Source organism: Polyergus mexicanus, unplaced genomic scaffold (genome assembly GCF_030449975.1).
Source record: "Polyergus mexicanus isolate NDT 795.1 unplaced genomic scaffold, iyPolMexi1.0 SCAF_17, whole genome shotgun sequence".
NCBI classification, from domain to species: Eukaryota; Metazoa; Arthropoda; class Insecta; order Hymenoptera; family Formicidae; genus Polyergus; species Polyergus mexicanus.
The window spans coordinates 4961935-4981614 of NW_027223337.1; the positions used below are offsets into that span (position 1 = coordinate 4961935).

Below are 19680 nucleotides of genomic sequence, written 5' to 3' on the forward strand. Positions count from 1 at the left end.
GTTTAATCGGTAAATAAAATTAGTGCTTCTCGAGGGAAGATAGGGGGGTGAGAAGGGAAGGTGGGGAGAGGGGAAGTGGAAGTGAGATGGTGGGGCGAGAGGAAGGGGAGAGAGGAAAGTATGTAAGGTCGGAAAGGGCCAGGTCGGGTAAAGGATGAAATGGTAGAGGAATTTGTAAGAAAATGTAAAGGTTTGGATACGTTCCGGAAAAACGCCTTCTAATCCCATAGGGGATGAATAAATGATACAATACAAAATTAGTGCTTCTCGTCGCTACGTGGTGTAGCTATTGCGTGATCGTTACTGCGGAAAGCTGTTAACTGCGTGTGTTTGTATCCAACGCCAAGAAGAGAACAGAGCTCGTAGTCTGGTATCTCGTCGTCAACTAATGGGATAATGACGTTACATAGGGTCGCGTGGTCGGGCAGGGAGAAGAAAAGAAGAAGCGATAGAGAAAGAGACAGGGTGCGGGAGGAGGATGGGGGGGGGGGAGCGTGTGATGAGAGAGGAAGGAGGAAGAAGGGAGAAAGGAGATCGTATAACGCAATTATTCAGCTCCGTACGGTACATCGTCTTGGCGAAGGAATTCGAGGGCGACTAAAAGCGACCGATAGCGATGCGACTGGTCGGGTTTCTTTTACTCGGAGTTAATTAATAATAACCGGCAACATTAGGTATTTCAATTTTTGATGCTTTTCCCTGCCCCCTCCCCCTTTTTCACGCTTGTAAATAAAAATTATTTTCAGCCAAGGGGTTTTTGTTTTCGTTCTGATTAAAGATGGGAGAATTCATTTCTGCTCGCGGACGGGCAGATGGTTCGTTAATCGCGGATCGTTTCAGAGCACGCATGATCGTAGAGCCGGGACCCTAATACATGTATACGAAATCATTAATCATTCTGTTCGCCGGTTAATATAAACGTGATAACGTCAACTTTATAACGCCGACATATTCGTCAGTCTCGGACTCGATTTACATCTATGGTACATGACAGGATAATATCTGATGGAAATTCGAGTTGCAACTCCCTTGGCATGCATTAATGACTCTTATTATCTTTCTTGTAAAGAGCGCGCGTTTGTAACTATTATAATTTCCACCAATGTGCTTTATCACTATTATAAACGTGATTAACTTAACCACAGTTTGTCTGTCGGGGTCTGTCTTGCCTGTCTTACGATAGCGCTACCGCGAGATATTGCTATTACTCAACTCCGAAAGAATCACGGGAATTAATAGCAGATCCGCGTAATTGCCGGCTTAATTTCCTGGCGCTTGTAATTCCAGTCTATTTGACCACGCCCAACATATAATTGCGCTGCGCGGAGAAAATGAATTACTATCGCTCTTTGCAAATCCTTCGCGTAAGCATTCTGATTTAAGCGCAGGTTACGTTTCCAGCTGCTTACTCGACGTAACGAGAATAAAATTGAGAGAAAGAAATATTTTTTAGAAAAAGTTTTTGAGACGAAAATCGAAGAAGCTCCCTATATCTGTGTCCCATTCGATATTGTTAAAATCAATCATGGAATATTAGCGGAGATGAAGGAAAAGAATCTAAAATTTTTTGTGTTTAGATTTTTTTTTAACTTGGAGTTAATGCGATACACATGTCTAAATTAAATTTTTCTTCAAATAAAGAGAATATAACGTATAAATTACTGCTATTAAAATCGTATTGTACTGTCATAGGTTTCAATCGCTCGCGTGCTTTTTATCCGTTAGTCGAGTAGAGACGCTTCAAGGATTTTTCCACTTTACTATTACGTTAATTGATCGACGGTTTTACACGGCGTATACGTATACTTGATGCTCGTTTTCTTTTTATTTTCGGTAACGCGCTCGCCAGCGTGGCTACGCGTTTCGCCAGCATATTCATGAGAAAGGAGAATGAGCGAGGAGAGAAAAAAGAAAGGAGGCAAACAAGAAAAAAAAAAAATAGAAAGAAAGAAAGAAAATGTACCGGTCTGCACTCTCGCATATGAGTTATAATCCCGAGGAAGGAATATCTTCTGCTTCGAGAGAAATTTAAGTGGAATTACAAGTCAATCGAGCGGGCTTAATGAGTGCTTTAACGAGCGCTAAAAAGGGGGTACCTCGTATATCGACCGAACGGAATCGAACGTAACCCGGCGGGGTTAATACCCGTGGAGGAATTTCGCTTCACACCCTTATTGCGCGTCCCGAGTCTCGCATGTTCGCATGCTAATTGCACGCTAATATCGTTCTATGCGAGAGATTACGCGGATACTGTGGTTTTTACAAAGATTGTAATATTGCTCAGCACATAGTGTCATCTCGAAGAGTTTTAACATTTGTCTTTAAACACTCTTTTTAATTTTCTTTTTATTCATCCACAAAATTTTTACAAATTGTTACATTACTTTTCTGATATATTTTTATTTGTAAATATTTATACGATTTTTCAATATAAAAGATATACCTAATACAAAAGATATACACAATTAAAAGTGCTTTCAATGCTGTTAGTTTTATTCAAATTTTGATGGTTTACAAAAACCAGAATGATAATTATCGTAGAAACATGAAAAACAGAAAATGCCTCGACAACTCGAGGTATTTAAAGACAAATGTTAAAAATTTCTATTTTTTTCAATAAAATAACTTGTAAATGAATAAATTTTTAATTAGAAGTAAAAAGATATTTATTGGATGATTATTCGGACGAAAAAAAAAGAAAAAAAAATTAAGTTATAAGGATCGAACCTGCGACGACGGGCATGCGAGTCGGACACGCTACCGCCTCAGCCAGACGGCCGCTTGACAGGTGAGAAAACTTTCTTATGTATAAGCAACTTGGAAAACTTTAAGACGCTTTTTCTCGGAATTGGCTGGATAGCGCGTCCTATGATTTTAATATATTTACACCCTAAGGGTACACTACCACCACGCGAAGGCTGATCCCAAACTGAATTTCCCAATCCGTGCCTTCCCCTTGTTAGAGAGATTAAAATTACGTATTAAGGAATCCTTATCTCACACTTTTATCGAACCGATTAGAGAGAATTAATTGCTGTCATCGAAGCTTATAAAACGCGAATATCACGAAAATTTCTATCTGAATGATGACTCGGATGAGGCTTCGGTCTTCGGTCACTGTATTAGTGGATGATACAGTTTGCGAGGCGCGATTTGTCGCCAAAAACTGTATCAACATTCTGTCAAAACAGCATTCTATCCATTTTCTTCATTTTTAGATATTTACATATTGATTGGTGTATATATTAATCAATAAAAAATACTTTGGCATAAATAATTTTTTTTTGTTATGACGGTCGAGACATCTTTGATTGCCATAGATTAGCAATCAAGTTTTCTTTACATGAAATTCTTTTACTTCTGATTAATTCTATCGCTTTCATTGGTATACACATATAATTTTATGGCGCCTATAAAAATGTTACATTAAAAAAATATCTATCTCTTGTGTAATAAATATATATACAATATATATCGTAATTTTTATTTTTAATTGACGCAATATACACACGATTCTTTGCACAATACATTTTTAGGTGAGACACAATTTTGTCTCTTGATACAAAATATGGTACACAGAAAGACTCACCATCGCCGCATCAATACCTTAAACGTCAATCGGGAGCATCATTTTCGATACTAATTATGTATCGAATTATTGAAATATATATTATCGTTTAATTGTTAATAATTATACAGAAAAATATAAAAAATGAGAAAAAAATATATCTCGATTCATCGAAGGTGACGAACATATCGGAAATGGATACGGGTTGATAGATTCATGTTGCACTTTATTGCATATATCACGATAAAATCTGATGATACGCGGCGATGATACAACAACGATTACAAAAAGATATACGCATCGCACACGCGTTTACATTCATCGATTCAATATATTCATATTTTATATACAATCAAATATATAACATTCAAATCTCTTGCATTAACCCCCGACCGTCGAACGAGGTCTTGATTATTATCTAACTGTCACGCATACCAAACTCGTTCGTAATTTAAAGATAAATCATCGCAACACACGTATGCGGGCCGAACGATGTATAGATCATCGGGTAGAAAAATATGTTGATCACACGATTAGTCTCGAGGGGGTTAATAGAAGCAGATCGAGCAAAAGTAAACATTCTTTGCGAAAATATTAATTATCAACGACGATTCGACGAATTGATCCGTTTGTAGAGATGATTCCGATTAATGTTATATTTATTGTGAAATTGCGTGTAGAGATTCGCGAAAGCAATGTTTATGGTCGGATTTTCAATCTCTGTCAAACGATACATACTTTCAGCATTCGCTTTACGTTTAGAGAGATACACGTTGCCCCGCTCGCGAGTTTCTCGCGATGTTTTCGATAGTTTGACACTTCGCAAGTTTGCGAGCTACTCTACGCATTGTCTACGCCAGTATGGCTCGGGCCGGAACGATCAGTATACAGATTGGAAAGTTGGACGTTATAGGGCGGGTTAAAGTGCACCGCGTACAAAGCAAACAAGTTACAAGAGTTTCGACAGTTCTGGAAAGTATTAATTTTTGAATCGGCGCGTCTCGTTGCAAGATGGATCGAAATTGCGTTGCGTGTATCGCGCGATAAAGAGATCTCGTGCATTAAAAAATAGTAGTAATAAATAGAAAGAATAGAAAAAAAAAAAAATCTCTTTTCCTCTCAATGTAGCCTAAATGATTTCTTAATAATTCGCAATCAACGATTATTCCTCGCGACGATTTCCAAAAGTGTCCGAGAGGGCTTATCAGAATTTCATTCCAGCCGCTGACCATGTTTGACCATCCAAATCGCTGGCAGCTGGTATCATCATGTCCGGAGGCACAAAACATATTTAAATTGAAGTTTGACCTTGAATCGATACTTTTTAAGTTATTTTCACGTTGCTCCATGTTGTCGTCGAGGCCTCTGCATCGTTGGCACATCTTCCTTTCTCTCTTTCTTGCTCTCTCATTCTCTCTCTGTTCTGCAGCCAAGCATGTACCTTGGTAGACCGATCAATAATGTATCTCTCGTGTCTACGTCTTGCGGCCGCGATGCAGTATAGCCGAATGTATTTTAACGGCGAAATTATTCCCCAGGGTACGAATACTAAACGAGAAAATTTCTCCCGCTCGCTCCCTCGTTTCCACATTGACATTCTCAGTTACAAAGAAAATTTAACGACGAGTAATTGAACAAGAAACCGCTTGACATTCAGAAACGGCAGAAGCTTGAGAATCGCACAATCTATGAGAAATTATTCTCTACCGGGAGGGATCGTACACGTTGAATCCATGACGTCGTCATGCATAGAATTCGCGAAGCCGAGATCTCTCAACGCAGAAAATATGTATTATCTCCTTCCTTCTTTTTTCCAGCAACATGTATACGTTTTGTCCATGATCTCTTTTCGCGACACGTGCTTCGTTCGCGACCGGGAATTTTTTCCCGGGTGCTTCACCCGGTCCGGCGCATTCGACGCAATCTGATCGATGCGCCACCGGCGCGTTATAACGCGCGGCTCCGCCGTTATGCAACTTACTGCACCAACGAGGTTGCGCCAATGAGGGAGATGCCAAGGTCGATGCACCAACGAACTCTCGGCGCAGCATCGACGCGGCAGCGAAGGAGCGGCGGCTTATCGTCGCCGGTTCAGGGATATCTCTTGCTCGCGTACATAGGATATCATTTGAGGGGTGGAAACTAGTGTAACGGTGGCTATTTTAAGAATCTTGTTCTGGTAAATAATTGTTTTTTTTTTTTCGAATTTTCGTTAAAAAATATTAATATTTATAGCTACAATAGCCAATAGCGTAGCGGGGTAATGAAAGCTCTGAAAAAAAGTATCTTCTTAAAATATGAGATAATAGCTTCAGTTGCACGTATGGAATTTTCGATTGCATTTTTTTTTTTTGTCATATTACAGAGATCAATATCTCACTGATTTTTTAACTTTTTTCTTCCAAAGTCCGCCATTTTGTAACAAATTATTTTTTTAAATCCATATCTGCAACTGAAACTTGTGTTATATTTTAAGTTTTTTTTTCTTTTTTTTTTTAGACGGCTCACGTGGGCTATTGTAGCTATAAAGTATAAATATTAATATTTTTTAACGAAAATTTCACAAAAAGTAGTTCAAATATATTTTGGGATGTTAATAACGCGAGCTAAAAAAAAAAAAAAGGAACTTACGGGAAAAAAATCCTTAAAAATACCCACCGTTACACAGGTTTCCCCCCTTAAGGGCGAACTCGCCTTTATGATGTAACCGATGTGTTTCCACTGGCGATTCTACCGAGCAATATTGTATTTTCACATTTCGTCACTATCCAAATAAATATACCATATATTATAGATCGATGCGCGCAGCTTAAATTCAATCCGCTATTTACATATTCATTCGATATTCATATCTATACACCCGAGAGCGAATCTTTCGCGTTGCACATGATTCACATACTCTACATTAATTGAAAAATTATATCTCAGGCGTATTTAAAGTTTTATACTAAAATATAGATTTTTTACAATGAGATTCTTAAATAAAAACTCTGTCACGCAACATACTAGATTGGGATTTACACAATAGTGCAAAATTATTAACAATATGTCGTGAAAATGATATAAAATTGAAATGTCAACGAAGATAGACAGATGCAATAGAGGCGCTATACAAAATGCTGCAGTTTTCGCGCATGCCCACCTTCATTCCAACGATAGAAGAAGAAATTCTTTCTTCGGCGCGTTCATTTTCTAACGCATTTAAAACTTTCCGTTCGCTAATTATTATATCAGACTTTCTTCTTCCTCTTCTTTCTTTTACGATCAACGACTCGTGCTTACAACATCAACATCGTAGTGTAATCGACACTCTTAAATTGCGGACAAATATTCTCTTTCTCTTTCGCGAGGCGAGCTTCAACGGTATCGTCGATAGAATGTGATACTCACCCGTCGTTTCTTGGCGTGCTTCGAAACGAGGGAGTTCCTAGAAGGATCTTCGCGGCTCTTACCGAGTGTTATGGGTGTGAAATCTGTCCGTGTCGGCTTATGTGGCTTCCCTACGTCGCGAGAAGATCGAGAACGCGGTTGAATACGACGACGACGACGTCAACGACAAGGGGGGACGACGGCAGGATCGACCGTGTCGTTCCAAGTTATCCTACGAAGAGGGGAACGGAAGGGGGAAGAGAAGGTGGCGCACTTCCAAGCTTCTGGCGGGTCTTAGTTCGAGGCGGAGGGTGTCTTGGGTGGCTGGAAGGGGTTCCATTTCAGACACTCCGGATCGATCTCTTTGTAGACGGGGCCCCGTCTTTTCACCCTGTCCTTGTAGTCGTCGATCACGTCCTGAAATTATTTCAACGATCCTTTTATCGCGGCAACCGCTCCGGGCGACGCGACAGCTTCCGCCCAGCGTTTCGATGAAATCGACGAGGGACGGTTGTAATACCGATGGCGAAGGATGGAACACGATGGTCGAATTAACCGAATGATAATTAGCCTCGCAATATGGTCGAAGACCATATCGGAAATACTGCTCGCTCGAAACGAACGATCACGAAATCGGATCATCCTCGTTACGTCATAATCATGTTAATCGGATAAGCCGCCTGATAATCGTGAGGAAGCCGTGGTCTGCGTGCAAGAGATATTTTTTCTTTTTATTATACCGACGAGACATCTATTTCTCTTTGTCTGCCTTTACGGTCTGTTATAGGAGAAGGAAAGATACGGGATAAAATTCCTGCAAAACTCTGTCATCAAACTGATTATATTTATAGATAACGCGTGGAATTTTCAGCGTTGATGTTATTCTACTAAAATGTATTTATTGACGCAAAAATAAAATTCTAGCATTAAAACTATATGCAATTGATGAACTGGCCATATATATAAAACATTAAAAAATATATATTACGTTCTTTGTATATTATTTAAATTTTTTTATATTATTGTCTATACAGGATGTCCCATTTTAAAAGTTCCACCCTCCTTCCTAACTTTTCAGGATCAACGTTTGAAGGAAAACGACTCCGATAAAAGTTGTAGGGAGCAAAGGGGGCTATCTAATAGTGACCTTGGATTTGACATTAAAGGTCATTTAAATGTCAACTTCCGTTTTTTAAATGGAATCCCCTATTTTTCCTCATATATTCTTGTTAGCTTATCTCGAGAGCTTTCCAAAACACTATAATGAAGTATTTTTTTATTAAGTACTTTTTAAGTTATTTTATATTTTAATCTGACATATTTTGATATAAAAAATAAAATATCTCGTAAAATATTTAGTTTTCGATAATTTTACCGTAATACTTTTATGTACAGAATAATGAGACAAATCAATTAGTGCAAAAAAAAAAAAAAAAAAAAAAAAAAAAAAAACGTTTAAAAAAATACATTGTAAATAATTTTCTTAAAAACAATTATTTTTTATACTAATTGATTTGTCTCATTATTCTGTACATAAAAGTATTACGGTAAGATTATCGAAAACTGAATATTTTACGAATTATTTTCTTTTTTATATCAAAATATGTCAGATTAAAATATAAAATAACTCAAAAAGGACTTAACGAAAAAATACTTTATTATAGTGTTTTGGAAAGCTCTCGAGATAAGCTACAAGAATATGAAATGAAAAATAGGGGATTCCATTTTAAAAACGAAAGTTGACCTTCAAATGACCTTGAAAATGACCTTTAATGTCAAATCCAAGGTCACTATTAGATAACCTCCTTTGTTCCCTACAATTTTTATCGGTGTCGTTTTCCTTTAAGCATTGATCCTGAAAAGTTATGAGGGTGGAACTTTTAAAATGGGACATCCTGTATATGCATTTATCTCGTATGTAAATCATGTATTAACGTAAATTTTCTAGATTTACGAATGACGTGTTTGAGGCGATTCTCGACATTGTTATGTTTAAGTATTGCAAATTGTGATAAACCCTACGTGGTGACAAGCGCGTTCGCGAAAAAGAATAAACGCTACGCTCTCGTGAAACGAAGGGGAACTTTATACATATACATATATGCATGACAGGTTACAATAACAAAAGAGCGCCTACCTGTTTCTTCAGAATGATATGCTTGCCCTTCCAGTACTTCATCATACCAAGGGCCTGCAAAGTGCTGACAATGTCATACGAGTCGATGGCCATTTCCTTGCTGATGTCTGTGCGAAAGAAGAATTATCGAGCTTGTCTCTCGTATCAGTCAATAACGTAGTCTTTTTCCGCGATCCTCGTTGGAATTGAGAATTAATGTGGAGGGGAAAGCGCCTCGATGGGTCATAATATCCCAATCTTATACGAGAAACTTGTTTCTCGTGACTAAGACTAAGTAAGATTAATAAAATGACGAGACTAACGGCAAAATACGCGATGAATAAAACATAGTAAATTTATTACCGATTGATATCTTTCGTGGATGAAGCAACAAGAATAAATATCATTAAAGTGTAAAAAAATCTACATATTTGGAAGAGAGATATTCTTTTCTTTCATTAGCCTCTTTAATTATCGCCGCAAATTCGCTTCAAATTTTAAAATCTCTCGTTAAATATATATATATTATCAGGGTTGGGAACGTTACTCTATAAAAGTAACGCGTTACCGTTATCGTTACTTTTTGTAAAAAGTAACTCGTTACCGTTACTCGTTACTGATTTATCAAATATTTTAATCAAACATTGTTTTTAAATATTGATAAGAGAAATATTGATATTATTAAGAGTGTATCCCAATATTCACTGTCAATATTGTAAAATCTATAATTTACGTTACTATAGATTTTCAGTACTGGCAGTGATTATCAGAATGCAGCCTATGAAGGCTACAAAATATTTTTCAAAAAATACATCTATTGAATAGATATAAGATAACGAAGAATCAAAAAATAACGATAAAAGTAACGGCTAATTCGTTACCGTTACCGTTACAAACAGAAAAAAGTAACGATCGTTACCGAAAAAAAGTAACTGTAACGGTAACGACGTTACAAATAACGCGTTACTTCCCAACCCTGTATATTATATATTATATTTATTGTATCTCGAGATTCGTTTAATATTGAATCAATTTAACTCGATCGGTTCCGATAAAAACGATAATAAATTTAAATGAAGGTCTCTCTGTAGAATAGCAGTTGCGAAAATGCAAAAATGATAAATCATATATAATCTGCTGCGGTTCTCGACAGGGAGTAGGGCGGTTTATCCTGCTCTTATGGATACAATTATTCAATAGCTAAAACCAGTTACACGTTGGGAAAACTTGACCATCAGATCAATAACAATGCGATGTAAATCCCCCGCCGATGATTTCCTTCTCTCTCTCTCTCTCTCTCTGGAGACATAAAATCTAAAATAGAGTCTACAACATCGATCGAGGATAGATTACTATATGCGTATGTGTCTCGTGTACATAAATCCTATCGTGAAGGAATAAATTCTGATTGTATGGAGCAGAAAAAAATAGCGCGAGTCGGAAAAAATCTTTCATAAATCTAACACACTATCGAGATGTTTTTGAAGATCCCATCTGGCGGGGAATTAAATTTTTTCACCGAGGAAAAGTTATACGGCTTTCAAAAACCGAGCATTGCATTAGCGGTTCAAAGAGTTAGGTCTGCGAGTCTGTCGCATTAGCGCGCTTTAATTTCGCGCATGAATATTTAAGCAGCGCGTCCCGGGGTGTCAAAAGTTCGCCGGACTGACGACGACTTCACTTACCTTTGACAGAGATTTCCTTGCCGCCGAAATTGCAGAGATACTGTAACAGCACGTCCTTCCAGTAGCTGCGGTACGAGATCAGACCTAGATCCGATAGCGGCTTCTCCGGCGAACCGATCTTCTTCTCGACCCTCGTCAGCAAGTAACCTGCTCAAGCGGATCGGAAAATACAATTTTTATTTGTATCCGCAGAACGCGGTTCGATTTCGTTGATTTATAAAATTACTTGGAAAACTACGCAAAAAAAAAGTCTTAATAAATGACAATATTACAATTTTCAAATTACAACCGATTGAAACGGAAAGATTTCTGTGAACTTTCTACGATGTATGTGCGCATAATCGGATAACAAAATCCTATTATACACTTTAATTCGAGCGCAGACAAGTGGCTGACCGGATCCGACAGAGGAACGGACCCATCCGCTCCCGGTTGAACGTCCGTTCCGCCTCGTTTGCTCGAAATATTCTACGGCGAAGCATTAGAGAAAAATATATAGACAGATGAGGGGGAGAAGAACAAGCGGGAAAGAAGGGTGGGGTACCACGAGGCCTTTCGTGCGGCCCGTTTGCCCGGTGAATCGGCGAAATCATCCGTTGCGCGCATCCGTCTACGTCAATGGAATTATCCGATGGACCGGTTAAAAACCCGTTTTCAAGGATGGGGGAGGGGTACGACTTAAATGCCAGATCCAGATCTACCGCAACTCGGGGAGCGAATGGGGGAGATCAATAACGCGAGCCGCGTGCGTTTAAGTGCAATCGATAAGCGAGCCGACGAAATCCAAGAGCGGACGGAATTTTAATTCGGATCTTGATCGGTAAAAAAAATTTCAAAGATTCCCCGAGCAATTTATAATAGACTGGCGATTCTCATCATACATACGACAATGTGTTTGCGCGATACGAATCTGAAAAATTATCCATCTTCCTACCATGAAGGGGGGAGAGAGGGATAGAGATCGTCGGTGAGTGACACGAGTTACCGCCCATACAGCACCGCAAGATTGCAATAACATTGCAGCAACATTTTTCTGCAAGATTGCAACATTGCAGAAACATTGCGAAATGTTGCTGCAACGTTGTTATGATATTGCAGCAACAGTAAAACGTCCGCCTACAGAAATATTGCAATATAATATTGCAGCAACATAGCAATATAATATATATGCAATAATGCTTTATGTATATTTATCGATATAATATCCTTAACATATGAAAAAAAATAATAAGAAATTAGGCCTATAAGAGTCAGGATCTAGCGTGTATATAGATTTTAAGTATTATAATAATAATGAAATTATAAAATGTAAATTTTTAGTTACACATTCGACTTCCTTCAGTGACAGAGAATATCTAAGAGAAATAAGAAAAAACTCAATTTGCAATTGTATAAATTCACAATTTCTTTGTATCCGAAATATTCAGATATCCGGATGCAAAATGATTGTGGTGAATTTACGCATACGAGTTTTTTCACATCTCTCTTGTCTTTATATAATCTCAAAATTTATTTATTAAAATCTGTAGTATCTTGCATATTAGAAAATTATTATCAAATTTTTGATTTGATATAAGAATGGAAACTATTAAAAGAATTCTTAGTCCAATGTCTGAGCCCCTGTATTGGGGTCATATCATACGACTTAAATTAACAAAAATAGTTATTATATCTTTTTAATCTTACTAGCCGCTCTTTGTAAATTTTATATAATCATCATGACTAAAAACTAAATGCGGAATAGATAGCGCAACATGCGCCGCATAGTGGTAAACGAATGAACTAGCGATTATTGAATACTTTTTTTGTAATATTTTCGGAATGTTGCTGTAACATTGCTAAAGTTATATTGTAAAATAATGTCTTTGCAATATTTCTGCAACATTAAACTGCAATATGCAATATTACAATGTTGCAGCAATGTTGTTGCAAGCTGCAGTGCTGTATGGGCGAGAAATGAGAGACTGATCCGCGTAGGACTCGAGGCTGAAATACGTAAAAGTCAATCTCGCGACGGATAATGCCGGGGATGAGATTTAATGGATTCCATATAACTACACTTCGTATTATGTATAACCGATTCTGCTACGTACCGGTGTCGTGGACGACCACGGATGGATTCGCGAGGATATATATACATATATCGCCGTCGCATATCCGAAATTACGCCGGCAAGTTCAAAAGCTCCTTCATTAGCAAAGTACTCTCTCCCTGCCGTCTTTCGCCAATGAAATCTCGTCATCCAGAAGACGTTTATTTAAAGTTCTCAATGCGCCGTTTTCGCGCGGCTAATATATCAAAGAGTATACGAGCTAATTAAGTGTTAAGAGATTACCGGCACACAATATTGGTCGACGGAGAGAAAGAGACAGAGAATATATTTGATTTATTTAATTTATTGTTCGATGAATCGTAATCCGGGATCATACTTTATCCACAATTGTTTTTCGAAAATAAAAATTTTATTTTCCTGTAATTAGAGAGAATAGGAAAGAAAAGATTTCGGTGTCCCTTTCATTTTGTACTATACGCGAAAAACGATATACCGCGTATAACTACTTTGCACCGAGTGTTTTGCAAGGAGTTTTAATTCCTCACCCCAAATAAGCTCCAGGGCTTATCCGTCTACGTGCATCTATTATGCATCCGATCTCGCGGTCATCTCGCATTCGACGTTCCCCCGCGCGTGTAATCGCGCTTTCCGCGAAAAGAAAAAGAGAGAAGCCTCGCCCTTTTCATCCCCGTCACGAACAAGGACGGCAGGCGAAGAGACGTGTCCTCGCGAATATACCCGCACCGGGACACCGGGAGATCCTCCCCCGTTCCCCGTTCCCGTTTTCGTTCCAGGGTGTTCCCGGTCGGCGAAGGGTTCAACGACCGCATGCCGTTTCTCTCTCTCTCTCTCTCTCTCTCTCTCTCTTATGTTTCATATGCCGCACCATCTCCTTCACTTTCGCGGACTGTGCATCTCCATTGGCAGAGAGGACACTTCTACCTTGCTCTCTCTCTCTCTCTCTCTCTCCTCTCTCTACTCCTCCACAGACTGCCATTTCTCGTAGACGCTCCGCGGGTATTCACCGCCTCCCCCGCCATTTCTCCTTCTCACCACTGATTACTTTGGGAGGGCTGAACGCATTCATTACGCGTCCGTTCAGTTTGCAGACTTTCGGGATCGGCCTGCCGGGAAAGGGTGGGGCGGAAGGGGGTAAAGAGAATCGACGAAGGGGAGGGAATTCGTCGGTGGAAATTCGAGAAAGAGGAAAACGGTGACTGTCGCGAAGTGGGAGAAGGGAAGATGGATCGGCATGACGGAGGAAAGGGCGCCGGGGAGGGAAGGGAACGTCCCGGTCTCGGGCAGGCTCGGCTCGACGAAGGGTGCAGGGGCCAATGAGGCGAAATTGGGTACCGTTGAGAACAGTTCGTCGGAATCACTGACAAAGAAGATTTACGACTTGTCGAGGATATTTGTCTTCGGCGAAGCTTAACGGAGCAAGTGGTCAAAGCAAAAATCAGGATGCTGTGCAATAACGTTAATAACGTCATTTTAACTCTTAACAAAATCGGCTCCAAAAAAACTAAGCAGAGATCCTATAATATTATTATTAACAAGTTCAATTAAAAAAAAATATATATATATATATATAATTTTTTTTCTTTAAAGAAATATATTTTTTTTATTAAAAAAATTTTATTGATATTTTTCTTCATATTTTTAATCGATATAATTTTCATTTCGTTTCTCTTTAAAATATTTCTCTCCGTTCGCCACTAAAGATTCACTTTTAACTATAAATTTGTTATTTTCAGGGTGAAGGGAAAGAGTTAGGTCACGGGACCCATTCGTCCCGATTCCGCAACATGTATTCATTCTATGTTGCAGTTAGGGGACAAATTCAACTTGTAATTTCTTTCGATGATGTGGACGATTTGTCTTCGAGTTGTCGCGCGGCAGTCTTAACAAACGAAGAAAAAGAAGAAGAAGAAGAAGAAGAAAAAAACACAGAGTCCGTTCGTCTGGCGGCGAGACGCGACGTGTATCCGCCCTTCGCCCTGACGAAGGCGAGAGATGCTGCACGCCGACCCTGCCCAGTCGCAGCAATGTTGCGGCGGTAACCCCTCCGTCCCGATCCCCCCCGAACCCCCCATCCCTTTCCTCCCCTAGCCGTCGTAACTGGACGTAGGGAAAGGGCGTCGGTGACCCTGCCAATCCTACGTAGGGATAGTGGAGCGAGGTCACGAGAGGTCATACGATTCCGAGCCCTTCGGGCGCCCTGCAGGGGAGGAGGGAGTAGGAAGGGGGACGCGGCGGAACAGGGCTGGGCAGGCAGGTACGGGAGAGCCTAGCGTAGAGAGATCAAGGTGCGCGGAGAGAGTGCGGTTTGCCCAGGAGAGGAGGATGCGCGATCGGGTGCGTGAGACAGGAAGCGCGTACGTGGTGTGCGTACGCCGCGTGTGGCCAGCACGGCGTGTCTGCACGCAGCGTGCACGCAACGCGACGTCGACGTCGACGTCGACGTCGGCAGCATCGGCGGCCGTTCGGGGGGGGGGGGGTGGGGGCGGGGGTCGATCGATGCGGCGAGACGCCGGGCGTCGCACTTTCCGCAGACCACTTCGCTCTCCTCCGATCTACGCTACGCCATCACCAACCACCGCCGCCGTCGCCATCCGCGACGCACCACCATGTACAACGATATCGATACGCTCGCTCTTCCGGTACTTGAAGAGTTTTATAGCGACGCGCTCCCCGGGCGCGCGGGATCGGATCTTTTTTTTCTTTCTTCTTCTTTTTTTTTTTTTATAAAAAATATTCTATTGCAATATGAAATCATATATTAATGCTATACGTAGCGACACGCCAATTGATTAATAATTCGAGATAATTGGTAAAGAGATAATGATAATGGTATAGTAATAAATATGTATAAGGAAAAATAAAATAAGAAAAAAAAAAAAAAAACTCTTTCCGCAAAATTATTCGAAGAAAACTCGAAGCTATCGTTATGAGTTTTACAATTTTTATAATTCGAGCAACTCGAACTTCATATGCATTTTACGCGGCGTGGGTACTGCGGAAAAATAAATGTTATCAAATTACATCGACTTGAGTGAAACTTTCGACAAAATTCCGCGCGCAAAATAGGGGCGCGCGGAACTCGTAATAGGGCCGGCCTTGTACAGTCGAAATACAGCCGGCGGCGAAGTCTATAGCAACCGACACTGGATGCAGAAGGATGGATAAAGGGAGGGAGGGAGGGAGGGGAGGGAAGAGAGGAAAGCGTCTCGCTCGCGGAAAAGCCGGCGGGACTGTGAAAGCATCATCCCCCGGTCGACCGACCGACACACCACGACGACGGCACACGGTACATCGACCCTCGACCAACCAATCAACCAACCAACCTCCCGACGCACCACCACCACCACCACCACCACCACCACCATTTCCCCTGTTCGCTTTTCCTCCTGCTCATCCCTCTCCCTTTTACCCCGTACTACTACCTACGTTGTAGTAGCGCCGCGATGCAGCATCAATGAAAATGACGTCACGGCAAAAAGCCCCGCGTTTAATTATCAACGCTACGCTTCGCGCCGTCACGAGTGCGGACGTCGCGCGCATGTGTTTGCGCGCGCGTGTATGTCGTGCGTATCGTGGGCGAGAAATTGGCACGAGAGGATGAGGGGAGGAAAGAGAGAGAGAGAGAGAGAGACGCGATTTCGCAGCTTGCGAGAAAATCGATCGCGATCTCAAACACCCGAGAATGATACACCCAAGTAGTTGAAAGAAATAAGAGGGTAACGCAAATGCTAAAAATATCCGCATGGTAAATTTAGATACAAGATTGTCAAGATCGCTCATTTGTCAGTTGGAGTACGGTTTTCGCGACGGGTGAGCAAATCTGGTTTTTTTTTTTTCCCCCTTCTTCAACGATCCGGGAGACTTCGCGTTAACGTGTCGCGCGAGGCTTTTTATACGGTCTTCCGGCAGTTCAACGGCCAAGAACGATCGTATCGTCGACGATTGGGACGCATCCCGAGACGCGAGGCTTTTCCTCATCGTCGTCGTCGTCGTCATCATCACCTTCGTCGCGAAATCGCGGAGGTGTACCGCGCTCGAGGTCTCCTATTCCAAATTCGGTTATCCTTTCGATTTCGACGGGCGGAAGGATGACGTCATTGCCGTCCTTACTTTGGACCGAGCCAAGATTGAACGAGAGAGCGAGTAGAAAATGTCGCATATACACCTATATTATATATTGTACTTACTAAAATCGATGAGGAGCCGGCCGTAGCCCTGTCTCTGATAAGGCGGTAGCGTCAGGATGCAGGACACGTTGTAATTCAGGAAAGAGTTCTTCTCCTGAAATGGAAAGAGGAATCCGGTCATTGCATGCGTTCGTACCAGGGTTGGGAAGTAACGCCGTTATCGTTACATTACTTTTTTTTTTTTTTTTTTGGGTAACGAATTTGTTACTTCTCGTTGTCGGTAACGGTAACGCCGTTACATTTTTTTACTAACGAGTAACGATTTTAACAGTTACTTTTATCGTTACTTTGTTTTTGATCAATGGCTCTGGAACATAGAACGCGTCAACGCGTTACGCGCGATAAGAATGCCGTAGCCAATCAATCATCTCCTTATATTAAAGCCGCAAAGATGTCATCTAAAGGATGATATCGTCGAGCATCAACTTCTCTTAAAAATATATAAAATATTTTGGTAAAATTTATTTGCTAAAGGAAAGATTGTGATTTACCTTAAGAGATTAAGAATTTATATTAGGTGTACAACTTTGCTTCCGCCGTTTTCCTATAGATGGCTTTAGCGGTAAGTAGTGGTCGAAATAAATAGATCATAGATGTCATGCGATAAACTTGGGCATCTGTCAACATAACCCCATAGAAACATTAGTCGATTTGTGTCTGCGTCATAAAGTTATTCTCGATTGAAAATGTCAGTTTACGAGCCAAATTCTCGTCATTTGCGGGAGGTTTTAATTTTCTGCCTCAATATGAAGAAATCTGCGGCTAAGGCTCATTGAATGCTCTCAAATACTTATGGTGAAGCCGCTATTAGTGAAAGAACGTGTCGTGAGTGGTTCCAACGCTTCAAGAACGGTGATTTTCACGTCGAAGACCGGCATAGCGGTGGAAGAGAGAAGGTTTTCGAAGATGCAGAATTGGAGGCATTACTTAATGAAGACTCGAGTCAAAGTCAAAAAGAATTGGCACGATCATTGGGAGTGACTCAACAAGCAATTTCAAAATGTATAACCAGTTTTTTACAATAAAGCCTCGAATTTCGGAAAAAAAACGGCGGGAGCAAAGTTGTACACTTAATATTATTAATCAACAATTTATATTATTATATAGTTTATGGTTTATATATATTATAAATTAATAGAGAAGTATATAAAAATGTAAACTTGGTATTTCTATATTAATATTAAGAATTCATGTATTATATTAGTATTAATTATAATATACTAATTTAATATTAATATATTATATAGTATCGAATTAATATATTATAAACAAAGTAACGGAAATAGTAACGATTCGTTAGTTTTTGAGTAACGGTAACGGTAACGAGTTACTTTTTAAAATCAGTAACGAGTAACGTTAACGAGTTACTTTTCAGAGAAAGTAACGGTAACGGTAACGAGTTACTTTTTAAAATCGGTAACGAGTAACGTTAACGAGTTACTTTTCAGAGAAAGTAACGGTAACGGTAACGAGTTACTTTTTAAAATCGGTAACGAGTAACGTTAACGAGTTACTTTTCAGAGAAAGTAACGGTAACGGTAACGAGTTACTTTTTAAAATCGGTAACGAGTAACGTTAACGAGTTACTTTTCAGAGAAAGTAACGGTAACGGTAACGAGTTACTTTTTAAAATCGGTAACGAGTAACGTTAACGAGTTACTTTTCAGAGAAAGTAACGGTAACGGTAACGAGTTACTTTTATAAATTAATGTTCCCAACTCTGGTTCGTACATATATTTAGTTACGATTATACTGAATGTACTTTATTATCGATGATTGGGGGGATCGCTCTTCTCTCGGAAAATCTTACAAAATATCGATTATCGTTACGAGGAACAAAACAAAGCTAATGTCGCAAACTCTGCATGAATTTCGACATTAGCGAGATAAGATTGTACTCCATTTAGCATGCTTCGTGGAAGTGGAGCTTATATAAACGCGCGTTAATTCAATTAAAAATGCGCGATCGATGATATTCCGTTCATCGTCATCAAGCGCACCAGATACACAGTCCGCGAAATTGTAACGTTAATGCGATGGTGGTTGACATCCACCATACTTTCGTAATGAAGAAGCTAAGGGCAGGTGACGCTACGTATTATCGCTATGTAAAATAAATTGTGTAATATATATATATATATATATATATATATATATATAATATATACATATATGACAGATATGTATTATTGATTCTTCCTATTCGTCACGAATAGCTCGAAAAATTAATCAGGGATCATCGCGAACCACCTGGGACGTTCCTCTTAAGAGACCGTATCAATATTTTGGCGTCATAACTGGGAGAGAGTTCGCGGAGATCATCGTAAAAGAGTCACGCCTGGAAGAGGAAAGACAGCCGCGCAATATATTCCGAAAGTCACATTCGAAAATAGAGAAAGCCAGGCTCTATTTATTTTTGATTTGTAAAAAGCGAGAATTTTTGTATTTTTAACCGCTGATCACGATGGGCGGTGCTTGCACATCGGGCCGTGCGCTCGCAGATTAGATAAATCCCTTTCCGGGGATTACGCCGGTATCGACTTTGAGCTAATCGTTTATTGTGAAAGTGACATTAAGTCGAACTTTTAAGAAATTCGCTAAAAAATATATAGATATATATACATATGTATGTCACATACTATTTCGTGCTTGAACTCTTCGCGAATCCGAGATCTTACTTT

General features: G+C 39.9%; 1 protein-coding gene across 4 annotated transcripts in view; it reads right to left on the reverse strand.

Moving 5' to 3' along the window:
• Nucleotides 1–3446: 3446 nt before the first annotated feature.
• Chm (lysine acetyltransferase chameau) overlaps nt 3447–19680 on the reverse strand; it is a 41244-nt gene continuing 25010 nt past the window's right edge. The window contains exons 10-13 of one of the 4 annotated variants that reach the window (XM_070310069.1): nt 17000–17093; nt 10739–10885; nt 9075–9181; nt 3447–7354 (exon numbers count right to left, since the gene is read on the reverse strand). In XM_070310069.1, coding sequence (XP_070166170.1) covers nt 7232–7354; nt 9075–9181; nt 10739–10885; nt 17000–17093 — 471 coding nt within the window. In that variant the 3' untranslated portion in view covers nt 3447–7231. Of the gene's footprint in view, nt 7355–9074; nt 9182–10738; nt 10886–16999; nt 17094–17274; nt 17430–19680 lie in introns of those variants that run through there. The other 3 variants (XM_070310070.1, XR_011448067.1, XR_011448068.1) reach the window with 3 other exon arrangements.